Source organism: Prionailurus viverrinus, chromosome D3 (assembly GCF_022837055.1).
Source record: "Prionailurus viverrinus isolate Anna chromosome D3, UM_Priviv_1.0, whole genome shotgun sequence".
NCBI lineage: Eukaryota > Metazoa > Chordata > Mammalia > Carnivora > Felidae > Prionailurus > Prionailurus viverrinus.
The window spans coordinates 16,598,989-16,614,066 of NC_062572.1; the positions used below are offsets into that span (position 1 = coordinate 16,598,989).

Sequence of the window (15,078 nt, forward strand, 5' to 3'; positions counted from 1 at the left end):
AATTTAAAAAAAAAAATAAATAAATAAACATTTAATAAATAAATAAAACCTTTTACCAGTTTTAGTAAGGGTTGAGGGGACAACAAAAATAGATGCATAAATACAACCCACTCTCTACCCAGAATTCCCACACAGCTGTCTTTCCAGGTTAATATTAAATTCTTGGCTACAGTTTCTCTCACAAATATGAACAAACTTTTTAGGTTCAAAGCTCTTCTTTCTCTAAATCAGAAAATGAATGTTGCCCACTTGATACCCCATGAGAAAACTGAAGAAGTGCACACCAAGATATTTCACAGAAGTTTTTTGTTGGTGTGACCAGATGAAAACAGCTGCAAAGTCCACAGGTTTCTCTCGAGTGGCATTGTCCAATACAGAACTTTCTGTGATGATGGAAACGGTTCTTCTGCACTGCCCAACACAGTGGCCACCAGCCACATGTGGCTACCCACACACTGAAACGTGGCTAGTGCAACTGAAGAACTAAATTTGTTATCGCATTTACTTTTAACTAACTAGCCATTAAATATTTGCATGGCTAGTGGCTACCGTACTGAACACACAGCTCTAGAGAGATGTTTTTGTACTTGAGCATTAATGCTAAATATTCAGCATGTGTCCCCTAACCTCTTCCAAAGTACCCAGGAGACTAAGTTTTTCTTTCCAGGATTCTGTGTAACACAACTCTAAACTAATTACCAGCCCCTTGCACAGGAGATTCTCAATACACAACTTGCCAGTGTTCAGGGTAAGTGCTCTCACTCTCTGGCCTCAGGGCCTCCATATCAAAATCAGTTAGTCTCCTTCCCCTAGAGATTCAAATAAGCCAAGCTGTCCTTTAGACATCTGTTTTTCCTATATTATTGCCTTTTTCACTCTATAACTACAAACAAAGTTAAAAGGAAAGAAAAAGTTTTCCCCAGTCCTTCCCTGAACTACAAGGTACTCACTGGTGAAAAACACACAAGGATGACAAGGCTCTTCCAAGGTAGTAACAGTTCTCTTACTTTCGACCCTGGACCTAATAACAACCAACGTATAAGGTGCCCTACTTTATGTCACTGAATCCTCACAACAAGCCCCTACCATAGGAATGATTTTAGTCCCATTTTACAGACGAAAAGACTGAGACCTGGCGGAGTTAAGTAACTTGCCCAGCGTCTCGTGGTAATCGAGCTGGGACTCAAATTCGGATCTGTATAAATCCAAAGGCTATGCTCGAAGTCTCTGCACAAAGTTGGTGCTCGAGAAACGTCTGCTGAACGTAAAGTTTAAGGAGTCTGCGCTGGCCGGGGCTCACTGTTGGAGCGCTCTGGGAAATGCGGCAAAGACTAGTAAAGGGTAACTTCTGCAACTCCAGGCTCGGGGAGGGCCCCGCCGGACAACCGCTGCCGAAGCCCAGGCCGGAGCCCCGGACTCCTCCAGCCTGGGGTCGGTCTGCGCCGCGCGGGCCGGGCCGGACCAGGAGCCGCGAGCGGCCGGCCGGAGGCTGCCCCGGGGCCGCGCCCTCCGCAGCCACCGCTCCCCCCGCCGCCTCCCCGGTACTCCTAGGCTAGTGGCAAGGGCGGTCCGGCCCGGCGGCCGCCGTCCACACCGAGCCGCTGGCCGCATTGGCCCCGCAGCCTACCGCCTCACCTGCGTGTCCGCCGCCATCCTGCCGGCGCTGACTCCGGAACCGCTTCCGGAGCGCTTCCGGGTCACAGCGCGGGCCCACGCGGCAGGGCGAGGCCAGGCTCCCGTTGGGGCCGGGCCTGGCGCCCCCGGGCGGGAAGGCGGCCGCTGTATCCCTGAAGGGGAAGCGGGGAGCGAGATCCAGAGCGGTGCCCGTGCCGAGAAGGTCGAGGCCTCTTTCCCGAAGGCCTGCTCCTCAGCCCCGGGGCCTTCTCAGCCTGGCCTCGTGGGACACCAGGGCCTTTGAGGGTGTGTAAGGCGGTGAGGCCTCCAACCCCCTTCAAGTCGGCAGGTCCTGCCTGGACTCCCCAACGTGGGTCTTTATCCAGTAAAGACCACACTCTTTGAAGAAAGTTTCCTAAATGGCAGAACTGAACTAGGTAAAAGTGAGGCAGCGAACTAGTATCCTGAGTTTGTAACCCAGTGGCGGACAATGTAGGAGTTAGTAAACAACGTAGATCTGACTGCCAGGGAAGTATTCAGGAGATGTGAGGCGCCTGCCCAGGGTGAACCTGGTTCCAGGCTGGGAGCCAAAGGGTGGGTGGGATACTGAAGGTAGGAACAGGGCCTCGTGGTCCATGGGGCGTTTTCTAAATTTTCCGTGTAGATTGGCCAACTCTAATACAGCTTAGTGAATGGGGTCTGCCCAGTTTAGTTGTTGGCCCTCTATTAGCCTATTATCAGTAATGGCGTTCAAACTTTAAAATACGTTTACATCATGATCCAGTACAGACTTGTAAGGAGGATTTGTAGGGTGGATTTGTAACCTACCCTTTCAGCAATCATGTTTTCTCTTTAGACACTACCTACTCATCATGAATTGGATCACCACCTAGTCTGAAAAACACTGCCAGTGGGGCACCTGGGTGGCTCAGTCAGTTGGGCGACCGACTTTGGCTCAGGTCATGATCTCATGGTTTGTGAGTTCGAGCCCTGCATCCAGCTCTGTGCTGACAGCTCAGAGCCTGGAGCCTGTTTCAGATTCTGTGTCTCTGTCTCTCTCTGACCCTCCCCCCTTCATGCTCTCTGTCTCAAAAATAAACCTTTAAAAAAAATTTTTTTTTAAAAAGAAAAAAGAAAGAAAAACACTGCCAGTATCTCAACGGACACTACACCTACCAAAAGTTATCTTAGAGGCACCCAGGCTAGTGGCCAGATGGGCATGGAAATCATTCTGGTATAATAAAAATACAGTTAGGGGTGCTTGGCTGGCCCTGTTGGTGGAGCTTTAAGACTCCTGATCTCAAGTTGTGACTCTTGAGACCCAAGCTGGGTGTAAAGATTACTTAATAAAATCTTGGAGGGGCACCTGAATGGCTCAGTCACTTGAGTGTCTGACTCGAGCTCAGGTCATGATCTCTCAGTTCAGGAGTTCGAGCCCCACGTGGGGCTCTCTGCTGACAGCTGAGCCTGGAGCTTGCTTTGAATTGTGTCTCCCTCTCTGCCCTTACCCCACTCGTGCTCTCTTCCTCAAAAATAAGCATTCTTAAAAAATAAAAAGTAAAATAAAACCTTGGGGCACTTGGGTGACTTAGTTAAGTGTCTGACTTCAGCTCAGGCCATGATCTCACAGTTCAGGACTTTGGGCCCCATGTCAGGACTTGGGATTCTCTGCCCCCTCTGTTCATGATCTCTCTCAAAATAAACTATTTAAAAAATTAAAAATTGGGAATGCAAGCTAGTGCAGCCACTCTGGAAAACAGTATGGAGGTTCCTCAAAAAACTAAAACTAGAACTACCCTACGACCCAGCAATTGCACTACTAGGTATTTATCCAATGGATACAGGTGTGCTGTTTTGAAGGGGCACATGCACCCCAACGTTTACAGCAGCACTATCAACAATAGCCAAAGTATGGAAGGAGCCCAAGTGTCCATCAATGGATGAATGGATAAAGATGTGGTGTGTGTGTATATATATATATATATATATATACACACACACACACACACACACACACACATATATATACACATACATACATACATACATACAGTGGAGTATTACTCAGCAATCAAAATGAAATCTTGCCATTTGCAACTACATGGATGGAACTGGATGGTATTATGCTAAGTGAAATTAGAGAAAGACAAATATCATATGACTTCACTCATAGGAAGACTTTAAGAGCCAAAACAGATGAACATAAGGGAAACAAAAATAATATAAAAACAGGGAGGGGGACAAAATATGAGACTCATAAATACGGAAACCAAACAGAGGGTTACTGGAGGGGGTGTGGGGGGGGTGATGGGCTAAATGGGTAAGGGGCATCAAGGAATCTACTCCTGAAATCATTGTTGCACTATACACTAATTTGGATGTAAATTAAAAAAAACAAAATGTCACCACCCTCAAATAAAGCTCTACTATTTACCATAGCTCTAGTTTCTAGTATACAGCACTGTGAACCTCAAAATGCACAAAATGGAAGAGTCCAGAGACAAATTTTAAGAGAAGTAAGCCTTTATTTCCTTGTTTCACAAATAAAGCTGGCTGAATTGGTTGCTTTTGGTGATTAGTCAAAGAGACCAAATCCCATATCCTCATCTGATTCCTCTGACTCTTCCTTTGCTTCAACCTTGGCTGGGGCTGCAGCAGCAGCAGGTGCAGCAGTGGTGGCAGCGGCCACGGGGGCAGCAGCCACAAATGCAGATGGATCAGCCAAGAAGGCCTTGACCTGAAGCAAGGGGAAAAGTTCATGATCAAAATGGTCATCCACAATCCCTACTACCCACAACCCCTCAGTTCTAGTTAAATGGCCAGTAACTTCTAAGCCATGGAAATCTTCCCTGGAAGTGATCAAGCAAGACAGCTTGGCTATGGCCTGGTGAGTTTAGGCCCAGCCCTTAGCCCTCAACTAACTAGCCCTTCTTTGGGTCTCTAAAGTCAAGGATATACCTCTGCTGCCCCCCAACTTCTTAAGTATACTCTTAAAAAAAAAATGTATCTGCTTTGGGGGTGCCTGGGTGCTCATTCAGTTAAGCATCTGACCTCGGCTTAGGTCATGTTTTGTGAATTCGAGCCCCACACTGAGTGAACTCAAGCCCTGCTTCAGGTGAGCCCCATTTCTCCCTCTCTGCCCCTCGTGAGATTCTCTCCCTCTCTCTCTGCCCTTTGCTCACGTACGCCCTCTCTCTCAAAAAAAAAAAAAAAAAAAGTATCTGCTTTCTAAAATACAATTAAAGCACAACTCAGCAGACTGTTGTCCATTTATCCTCCATTAGGCTCCCTGTGGTCCTAGTGGGTTTTTACCTTTTCAGCAAGTGGGAAGGTATAATCAGTCTCCACAGACAAAGCCAGGACCCGCTTATATCCATTGATGATAGAATGGGGCACTGATGCAACAGTCGGGTAACCTATCTGCAGACATACACTGGCAACATTGCGAACACCCTATGGAGGGAGAGAAAAATTACATTTCAAGGGAGGTATCTTATAGACAAGACCATGAGGTCCAAGCAAAGTTCAACAGCAGACAAAACTTGCTAAGTCAGCATCTTCGCTTCACACAGACACTTCACCTCGTACTAAATGCTTCTGGCAGGGCAATTCAGATCCAGTCATTTACAAATGCTTTTACCCCTATTCCCAACATGAGTATTTCCTATACCATAATGAAGGCATTTACTTAAAAAGCCACCATTTTGTGAAAATCTGAACAGTTAAGATAAGCATTCAACTGTTACAAAAAAATGTTGAGCCAATTCCACCTTAACTTCATCCACTAGTGAGATCTCCAAGCAAACAGTTAATGGTATATATAATTCCAATTTTTCATTTGTCCAAAAAAAAAAAAAAAAAAAAAAGGAATTCCATCTTCCTTTCATCTTATTCATCAATTAAAAAAATATTTTAATGGCAAAAACTAAGAAAGATGTTTCCACAAAAAGTCAAGTCCTTCCCAAACAGGATTCTAGCAACATGTGTATTACACTGTCCTCATTTTTCTCATTTCTCCTTTGACTCATGACTCTATGCAAAATCTCATGACTTATTGCAGACCCTAGAATTATGGTCCTCACTCTGCGACCAGTGCTGTCAGATGGCTTTATACTCATTAATTCACCGAATCCTTCAATAATCTTGTATTATTATTGCTGGTCTACAGACGAGGAAACTGAAGTAAACAAAGTATCTGTCTCTGGTTACACAGCCAGTTGCAGCTACATAGCCAGTATGACAAGTAGCTGCAGACTGCAGCTGAAGCTCTCAACCATTAATGTACCAAGGGCCTGACATGGACAGCATGTACCTCCAGGAAGCGAGAATGCAGGGTCTCCTCTGTGATGTCAAGCACTTCAGGGTTGTAGATGCTGCCATTGTCAAACACCTGCTGGATGATCAGCCCAAAGGAGAAGGGGGAGATGTTCAGCATGTTCAACAGTGTGGCTTCGCTGGCTCCCACTTTGTCTCCAGTCTTAATCAGCTGCACATCACTCTGAAGAACAAGGTAGGATTAACAGTTAACACCTAGACAACCAGCAGGTCCACAGCAACCAAGCCCCCACTTACTTGCACTAGCAAGCCAAGCCCACTCACCAGGATTTCAATGGTGCCCCTGGAGATCTTAGTGGTGATGCCTAAAGCCTGGAAGAAGGAAGTCTTCTCGGGCCCCAGACCAGTGTTCTGGGCTGGCACAGTGACTTCACATGGGGCTATGGCACCAGCACGAGCAGCAGCTGGCACCTGAGCGAAAACAGTAATGAGAAGTCTTCTCTCCACAAATACAAGTTGAGCACGGTCAATTTTGCTTTCAAGGAGCCAAAGTTAACGACAAGATCTCTTTAGCCAACCCAATTCTCCCCTTACCTTATTAGCCAGCAGCATGTCCCTGATCTCAGTGAGGTCCTCCTTGGTGAACACAAAGCCCACATTCCCCCGGATATGAGGCAACAGTCTGCAAAGAGAAGTTTACAGAAAACCGTCACCTTTCAGCACCATCCTTCTCCAGAGAAAAGGAGAAGGGCACCGAGAAGGGAAGACAAAGATGCCCAAATGAATTAACTGACTTCTCCAGAGCTGGGTTGTTCTCCAGATGCCCTCGGATGGCCTTGCGCATCATGGTGTTCTTGCCCATCAGCACGACAGCCTTCCCGCGGAGGGACATGCGGATCTGCTGCATCTGCTTGGAACCTACGTTGTCTGCTCCCACAATGAAGCATTTTGGATAATCGTCCAAAAGTTGCTATAAAGACAAGCCAGAAACGAACGATGTTTAGCAAGAGGAAAAGAGGAAAAATAGCAAGAGAAACCAAATCCCACAATCACTGACTTCCATCTCCCTTCTTTCCTTCTATGCTTTCGAAACGATTCAGAAACTGGGACAATTTCTTCCACCAGGAGCCACCTGAGTTGTAAAACTGACAGATTTGTCAATCTGTACCCTGAATATGTACAGTGAAGATTAGGTCTCTACATTCAATCCCCAAATTTTATTGTAGCATTCATTTTTAATTTTTCCCCAGTTATGAGGCATGTTTCTATCCATTAAATGGCTGCATCAACAGAAAAAAAATTCCAAATAAGACTAGGCTTGCAGCATTTTAAACAAGACAAAACAAATACAACAAAACGTCACTTGCATAATCTACACACACTTGTAGATGTGTGATTCCTAGACAATTCTTTTAAGTTCTCTGTATGTCTGAAAACTTCCAAGATTAACAGGGGAGACTAGATTAAGCTCCACAAGGCAGCCTAATGCACAACAGCATGGTCTGGGTTTCTCGAAAGACCCACCTCAAGAGCACCCAATAGAATACACCTGCAAGATGTTTGGTATCTTGACTGACAAGACCTAAATATGCAACAAGTTGCCACTTTGTAATGAGTTATTCATTGCCTCATTCGTTACAAAATGGAGGCAGAAGCGCAAAACCACGATGAGTGCTATTTGTAAGCCAGACAGACCAGAATATGAATGCTGTCATCTTAGGAGCCAATTAACCTGCCTGAACCCGTTTATCTGAAAAAAAAAAAAAAGGGGGGGGGGGGAGTAGGGGTTGGGGAGGGCGGGTAGATCTCCACAAACTGTGGAAATTAAATGAGACTTTCCTAAAATGGTCATTTAGTAGCTGGCACCAAGGAAGTGCTCAGCACATGACAGCTGATCGTTCCTATTAGTGCCCAAGGCCCAAGCAGCATAATGCGCGATCGCGACCCACCCCGCACTTACGATGATCTTAAGGAAGTAGTTGGACTTCCAGGTCGCCCTGTCTTCCCTGGGCATCACGGCGGTGCGTCAGGGATTGCCACGCAGGGTTTAAAGACGATGTCACTGAGGAAAAAGAAGAGCTCAGGCAACCCTCCGCCCCGACACCCATCCCCATGGCCTTGCCGGACTCCAAACACAAGGCCTACGAAGGGCAGGCCACGCGTGAGCGCCCGCCAGCCCGAACTGGGGCTGCCGCCTCCATCACCGTCGCCACCCCTCGGGGAGCGCAAGCCACCTCCAAGGCCCCAGCCCAGACAGGCCCGGACCCTGTCCCCCACCAGGATCCCACAAACACCCCCCAACCTTCCTTCCCACCGCCGGTGCCCGACACTACCCCAGAACCCATACGAACCTCTCACGAGGACGCCTGGAAAGAGGAGGGGCGTGCGCCGGCGCACACTTTTTATATGTGAATGAAGCGGCCAATCAGAAGACGCGGACAACGTCCCCGGCTATTGGCTGGTGCCGCCGCCCGTCTGGTGACGCACAACTAATCTAGATCGGCATTGGATGATATTGCTGTCACTCCAGCCAAAGGAAAGCCTTCTTTAAATAAAGTGGTTAAGAAAGGCACTGCCGGGTGTCCGGAGGCGCTCTGTCAAAGCGGCTGCCCTCTGCTGGGCTGGAGCTGCTTGCGTGTGGGAACTAGAGCTTGCAAACTGAGCGTTCAAGTTTTTTCCTGCTACCTAGCCAAATCGCAAACTAAACAGTACGATGTGGAGCTGAGAAATAATTGCATATGCTTTAGAAACAGCATAGTCTCTTGTCTACAGTTTTTTCTTCCCCCTACCAAAACAGAGGAATCTTTTAAAACTTAAGTTAGATCATTTCTCATCTGCTCAAAACTCCTCAAAGCCTTCCCATTTCCCTCAGAGTAAAAGCCTAAAACTTAAAACTCCCTACAAGGTCCTGCATGATCTGCTCTGGACCTACCCTCCTATAATTTATTTTCCTACTGACTCATTCGCTTCCACCAGACAATGCTCTTCCCTGTTTTTCCAGAGCATGCTCCCACTTTATGGTCTTGCAGTAGTAGCTAGTCCCTCTTCTTAGAAGGCTCCTTGCTGGTATCCACAGAAGTAACAACTCCAAGTCTTGGCTCAGATATCATGCACTCAAGGAGGCCTACGCTGATCACCCTATTTAAAATTACCCCCAAAATCCACTACCACCACCCCCACTCCTTCCTTACTCTGTTCTATTTTTTTTTTTTTTTTTGGTAGCACTTACACCTTTTGTTTGCTTTTTGTTTTGTTTTTTAGCACTTAGACTTTATAACACAGTATGTAACTTATTACGTTGTTAGTTGTCTGTCTCTCCCCACAAGAATGCAGGCCCCACAAAGCAGAGACGTTTATCTTATGTCTGGCACATAGCAAGCATATAATAAATATTTGTTGAATGAATGAATGCAAATTTTGCAGTCAGAAGACCTGGACCCATACCCTTCGTCACTTACCCTTACCCTTACCCTTCTTACCCTCACCACTTGCTAACTATGTCATCTTAGGAAGTGATTTCACCTTACTGACCCTGTTTCCCTTTCCTTAGCTGTAAAATGGGGATAATCAAGTATCTACATTCTAGAAAGAGTTGCTATGAGGATTAAATATGTAACACATATCTTAACAACAATCCCTGGAATGTAGGAGGAAGTCACTAAATACTAGTTTATTTTATTATACATTCATTCAACACTTATTTGAATGTTTATTTATTTATTTTGAGAAAGAGAGAGAGGGCGCGCACGCAGGGGAGGGACAGAGGGTGAGAAAGAGAATCTTAACCAGGCTCCAGCCTCAGCACACAGCCCCATGCTGGGCTCCATCCCATGACCCGGGGATCATGACCTGAGCCAATATCAGGAGCTGGACACTCAGCCGACTTAGCCACCCTGATGCCCTCAACACTTATTTGAACACTTGTGCTATATCCATAGGTTTTTTGTTTGTTTGTTTTTGTTTTTTGTAATGATTGAGCTTAGATCCTAGGGCAGAAGCACGTTTCTATCTTCACCCTTTTCACATGGCCAAGTTACAAATTTCTGTATTTTTGTTTCAAAGTTTCCTAGTGCCTCTGATAACCAGCTGTTTAGAGGACTGTTGGAGTCAATTACTGCCAAGCTCCCTTTCTAATGACAATGTATTACTGCATGCTCAGCATTGGGCTAAGTACTTTGTGCACATTACTGCTGTGAATCTTTGCAACAATTCCCTGAGGTACAGTATTAGTAATTCCATTTATTGGTGAGAAAATTCACAGAGGTTAAACAACTTGCCCAAGTCCTTCAACCAGTAAACAATGGCTTGGGGTGTGGGGCAGGGTGCCTGGATGGCTCAGTAGGGTTAGCATCCAACTTGGTCTCAGGTCATGATCTCCAGGTTCACAAGTTCGAGCCCCACATCTGGCTTGCTGCTGTCAACAGGGAGCCTGCTTCAGATCCTCTGTCCCTTTCTGCCCCTTCCCCCTCATGTGCACATACTCCCTCTCTCTCAAAAATAAATAAATATTTAGAAAAAAAAAAAACAACACCAAAACAAAAAACAAAAAACAAAACAAACCCAAAAACCCAACAACTCCAATGGCTTTGGAACTGAAATCTAGGAGCAAGTTCAAAGCCCATGGGCCTCATAATGCTATACAGTCCCCTCCAAACCCTGAGGCTGTTTCTCCCTAACCTATACTTTTCTGTGTATATACATACTCATATGGTACCTTTCCAAGGACATCCTGGCTCTGATGATATAAATATCATCTCTAATTGTAGTACATCAATATAATGGAATATCATGAAGCCATTAAAAATGATGCAGATCTATATTTATTGACACGGGAAAATACTCACAAAGTACAGTTGAGTGAAAAAGCAAATCAGTGAGAAAGCAAATTACAGTAAAGTGAGCCATATACATTTCTATAAATAAATCCAGCATGGTCTGGAGGAATAAACCACCATTACCTTTGGGTAACAGTTGAAGGTAATTTCCACTTGAGCTCTCTGTGAAATGGTCAATCAAGATTCCAACTATAATTCAACATGCTGCTTTTTGGAAACGCATTGGAGAGAACAGGTAAATTCCGAAGCAGCTAGGGGAACAAAGCTATCCAGGAAGCTCCTAGGGCCCAGGACTGGAATTCTGGCTCAGACCAGGAAGGAAGCATGCAAGTATGGATATGACCACCGGAGGGCACTAGAGACCCATCCTCAACTGTAAGTCCACCAACTTCTGCTGAGAAGGTTCCCACCCCACTCCGCCCCAGCCAGCAAGTCCGTAGGCGGCCGTGGGGGCTACATCTGGTGAAAGCAGGAACCAAGGCAGAGGCAAGCCCTGGGTTCACATCCTGCCTCTGGGCTCACTCAGAGAATTGTGTTGTGCACGTCAGTTCTCTCTGAACCCCTTCCCTTATCTGTAAATGAGTGTGAGGCCACCCACAGACCCCATGTGAGGATGCCCTTCAGGGAATCTACAGCAAAACTAAGGCAGGGCCTGATCCATGCAGGGCCCAACAGCACTGCTCTCCCTGCTTTTCCTCACCAACTGCTGAGAAAAGAGCCAAGCTCACGCAGGGATCCCATCTGTTCCGGGGGCTTTTTGCCTCAAGTAGGGGAACATCACTGAGTTACTCTCATACTATGGTCTCCATGAATCCGCGGAGGGCTTGGTCTCTTTTCTGGCACTAAATTGTTACCTCAGACAGGATCTTCCTCACCAAGAAAAGGCACTAGGCATAGGTGAAAATAATGGCAAACTTTATTGGCATAAGTCACAGAAATTGAAATGGGGAAAAGCCAGGTTAAAAGTTTACAGAGAAAAAAAAATAAAATAAAATCCTCAAATAACCATTGCCCCAGAAGGTAGACCCCAGAAACCCCAGTACCCCTAAGGGAGGGGCCTGGGGCCAGTCACTGTAAACAGAGCAATAAGGCCTATGGGTGGAAGTGGAGACATCAGACCTTTGGAGGGGCCTGGCTGACCTCCCAGACTGGGGCTGCTCCTAGCCCTGTCTCAAAGGTGGGGGACCCTCTTCTGAGACCCCGGCACACTCAGTCTTTGCTATGAAGCTAGTGGAGTGGTCTGGATCATCTTCACGTTAGACCCCCGCCGGGACCCCTTCTGCGGACCTGGAACGCCAGGCTTGCCTGTTGCTGTTTCATCCTTGGGGGACAGAGCTCTGAGGGCTTCCTACTGCTTTAGCAGGATCCTGTCCCCTCTGCCTGGAGTCCTATCAGGCCCCCTTGCAAAAATTTTTGGGCCCTTTTCCCCAGACCTCCAGTCTCCAGGGAGGGCAGGGGAAATTTGGGGAAATGCGGGGCCCAGTGGAATCAACAAGACCAATGGTCAAAATCAGATACCAGCTTTCCTGAGAAGGCAGAAGAAAAAGCCAGAGAGAAGCAGTGAGGAGGCTGAGAATGTTCGGCAGGTTCTCTTTGCTGCCAAAAAGTTCACAGGGGAGCAGATGCTCCTGATGGCTTACTCAGACAGGAAGCAGCACCCCCAAAGTGTACTTTCCCCTTCTCCCCCCTCAGGAACAGGACAGATGAGGTTCAGAACTCTAGGCCCCAAAGGGCAAGACACCCTAAGGCCAGTTTCAGTTAAGAGCTTGCTGGCCCAGGTAGTAAGGAAGGGGTTTTAAAATACAGCAGTTTATATAAAACAGTCCTGGTGAGCTGTGAAGTTAAGGAAGGGGAGTCAGAGAGCTGCTCCGAATTCACCTGCTTGTGCTAAGAAAAAATAAAATACAAATTGCTTCCCCACCCCAAGCCCTCAGTACAAGGCAAATGCCATGCCACGGCCATTGTCACCAACAGGACAAGTGGCCATGGAGGAGGAGAGTACAAAAGGGGACATCTTTAAAATCTCTTCAAAATCATTTTGTATAGAGAAGTAAAAGCAACTCAAGACGATATGAATTCAAACCTCAGTGTAGAAATCTATCAAAGTCGGTACAGTGTCCAGGCACGGGGCAAAACTCCCCACCTCGCGCCGTCCCAGAGACGGAGGAAGTGACTATAAAACATTATTGCTGAAGAGGCCTCTCTCAGTAGAACCAGAGCAGTTATGGGGGAATGGGGGGAGCAGGGGGCAGTTGCCCAGGCCTGGGGAGACTGGAAGGACAGGAGGAGCACAAGAAACCTTCTGGGTGGCCCCTTGACCACTTCCACCCTTGGGTAGATAGATTTATGCTGGCATTGTCTGAAGGGAGCTGGGTGTCCCCCAATATTCTCAGGACAAGGATAATCAGGTCGGGACGGGGTAAGAAGGATAAAAAAAAGACCCCATCAGACCCTGCCTGCCCTTCCCCCTGGCTCCACTGCCAAAACATGAGTAAGAGATGGCTCCAGTGTCGGGTGCTGGCATGGCCAGGCGGGTTGGTGGGGACACACGTCCAGGGAGGATGAAGAGTCGGCAGCCTGGGAGGGGGCTGCAGGTGGAGGAAAGCCCAGAGGCTCTGGCAGGGGAAAGAAGAGTGGGCCCTCTTGCCATCCTGCACCAGCCGAGGACACGGGTTCCAGTTTCGATCAGGTTTGCCCCTTCACCCCTGGGCAAGGCCTCTGGGTCACAGTAGCAGTTGCGGGGGGGGGGGGGGGGGTGGCTGGGCCAGGGCAGGGGGGGCCATGAAGGGTGCCTAGCAGAAGAGCTTGAGGAAGCAGTTCTGACAGTAAGGCTTGTCGTTCTGCTCCTTGAAGGTGCCCTTGTTGAGCTGCTTGAGGCAGAAGGCACAGACGAAGTGCTCCGGATGGAACTTCTTGGCCATGGCGGTGATGCAGCGGCCCGTGATGGGCTTCTGGCAGCCAGAGCACAGTGAGCCTCGCCGCTCGTGGTAGTGCACCTCACAGTAGGGCTGCCCATCGTGCTCGAAGAAGCTGCCGTTGACGAAGGGCGTGAAGCACTCCTGCCAGGCAGAAGAGGGGGGTGGGGCACAGGAAAGGGGGCTCAGGCTGGGACATCTGCCACTGGCATGGGCAGAAGTCCGTCAAGGTCATGACTCCCCCTTGCTGAGCGTTTCCTATGTGCCACGTGCTGCACCAAACGCTCACTGGATTCTCCCAACAGAGGAGGCAACTGAGACCTAGAAGTTCAGTGACTTGCCTACAGTCACACATCTACTAAGTTGCAGGGCCTGGATTCAAACACAGGTCTTACTGGGCTCCTGGGCAAGTGGCTATAACATTGTGCCCAGAAACCTACCTGCACACTTGGGTGTCAAAGGCACTGAGAAGTCTTGCAGTGAGCAGTGTTTTCCAAACTTATCTGGTCTGAAAGCCCTTGCTGGATCTCTAACATCTGTGGACTCCCATGACCTCCAGAATGCAGTTTGGAGACCATGGCCCAATATTTCCACTGAGGCTGCTAAATGCTTGATCTCATTTAATTCTCACGCGCCCTTCTACCGAACATGACCAATGCCAGGGCCGCCCACCACACAGGACAAGGCTTGGGGACACGTCTACCTTACTCCTCTTGGTTTCTCCCCGCCTCAGTATGAGCTCTGGCCCGGGATCCACTGGACCTGGGAACTGTACCCCCTATCTGCTACCTCTTTAATGACGCCCAAGTTAGATCCAGAGAGCATCACGGGGGGCGGAGGGGTGGCCTTCTCTCCCCACTGCCCGCTCCCAGCTCCCTCCAGACAAGTAGGCCAGGGGGCTCCCTACCCGGCACACAAAGCACTCGGGATGCCAGAGAGTGTTGAGGGCCGAGATGTAGTTCTCCAGGATGGCCCGGGCACAGCCACCACACTTGGGCGCGAACATGTCAAAGTAATCCTTCCGGCAGTAGGCCTTGCCGTCTTTCTCATGGAACCCTGAGGAGCAGGGGTTTGGGGGGCAGAGTTAGGGCTTCCAAAGGAGGAGCCACCCTGACTCTCACATCAGCAAAGTCTCCTGCCCCTGCCTCCCCAGTGCTGGGGATGGGGGTGGGGGGCAGAAGGAGGGGCAGCAAGGTGGCCTGCCTGCCAGTCATACCTTCGGGACCAAAGAAGGCTCCACACTGGGCGCAGAAGAAGTGCTCGGGGTGCCACGTCCGGTCCAGGGCTGTCACCACTTTCTGTGAAAGCAAAGCATGGGCCCAGAGCCCAGGTGCCAACCCACTGGACAGATTCCACAGTGGAAACTCACAGGCAAGACCCTCCCACCCCCCCAGCCCATCCAGAGATGAAGTCTCTCCTCACTGTGCTTGGATTACTAC

At 48.3% G+C, this 15,078-nt stretch overlaps 3 protein-coding genes across 6 annotated transcripts in view; all 3 read right to left on the bottom strand.

The window, feature by feature from the left end:
• GCN1 (GCN1 activator of EIF2AK4) overlaps positions 1-1,683 on the bottom strand; it is a 58,991-nt gene extending 57,308 nt beyond the window's left edge. The window contains exon 1 of the mRNA XM_047828454.1: positions 1,636-1,683. Coding sequence (XP_047684410.1) covers positions 1,636-1,653 — 18 coding nt within the window. The 5' untranslated portion in view covers positions 1,654-1,683. The remainder of the gene's footprint in view (positions 1-1,635) is intronic.
• Positions 1,684-1,944: 261 nt separating this feature from the next.
• Positions 1,945-15,078, bottom strand: part of PXN (paxillin) — a 57,420-nt gene continuing 44,286 nt past the window's right edge. For 3 of the 4 annotated variants that reach the window (XM_047828457.1, XM_047828456.1, XM_047828459.1), the window contains 3 exons: positions 14,856-14,937; positions 14,547-14,695; positions 11,623-13,783 (listed from right to left, as the gene is read on the bottom strand). In XM_047828457.1, coding sequence (XP_047684413.1) covers positions 13,517-13,783; positions 14,547-14,695; positions 14,856-14,937 — 498 coding nt within the window. In that variant the 3' untranslated portion in view covers positions 11,623-13,516. Of the gene's footprint in view, positions 1,967-11,622; positions 13,784-14,546; positions 14,696-14,855; positions 14,938-15,078 lie in introns of those variants that run through there. The other variant, XR_007145928.1, reaches the window with a different exon arrangement.
• Positions 4,120-8,331, bottom strand: RPLP0 (ribosomal protein lateral stalk subunit P0). Its single transcript, XM_047828460.1, has 8 exons — positions 8,241-8,331; positions 7,850-7,951; positions 6,684-6,859; positions 6,484-6,571; positions 6,214-6,360; positions 5,927-6,112; positions 4,927-5,067; positions 4,120-4,351 (listed from the first exon to the last, which is right to left on the bottom strand). Exons 2-8 carry the CDS (start codon positions 7,901-7,903, stop codon positions 4,190-4,192), a joined length of 954 nt encoding a protein of 317 aa, XP_047684416.1. The 5' UTR covers positions 7,904-7,951; positions 8,241-8,331; the 3' UTR covers positions 4,120-4,189.

Bases quoted from the DNA above. Each gene is read 5' to 3' on its own strand.
- RPLP0 (XM_047828460.1), bottom strand. From the start codon at position 7,903: ATGCCCAGGGAAGACAGGGCGACCTGGAAGTCCAACTACTTCCTTAAG. The intron at 6,113-6,213 runs GTGAGTGGGCTT...CTTGTTCTTCAG, and splicing joins GGGGCACCATTGAAATCCTG to AGTGATGTGCAGCTGATTAA. The intron at 4,352-4,926 runs GTAAAAACCCAC...CCCTTGCTTCAG, and splicing joins CCTTCCCACTTGCTGAAAAG to GTCAAGGCCTTCTTGGCTGA.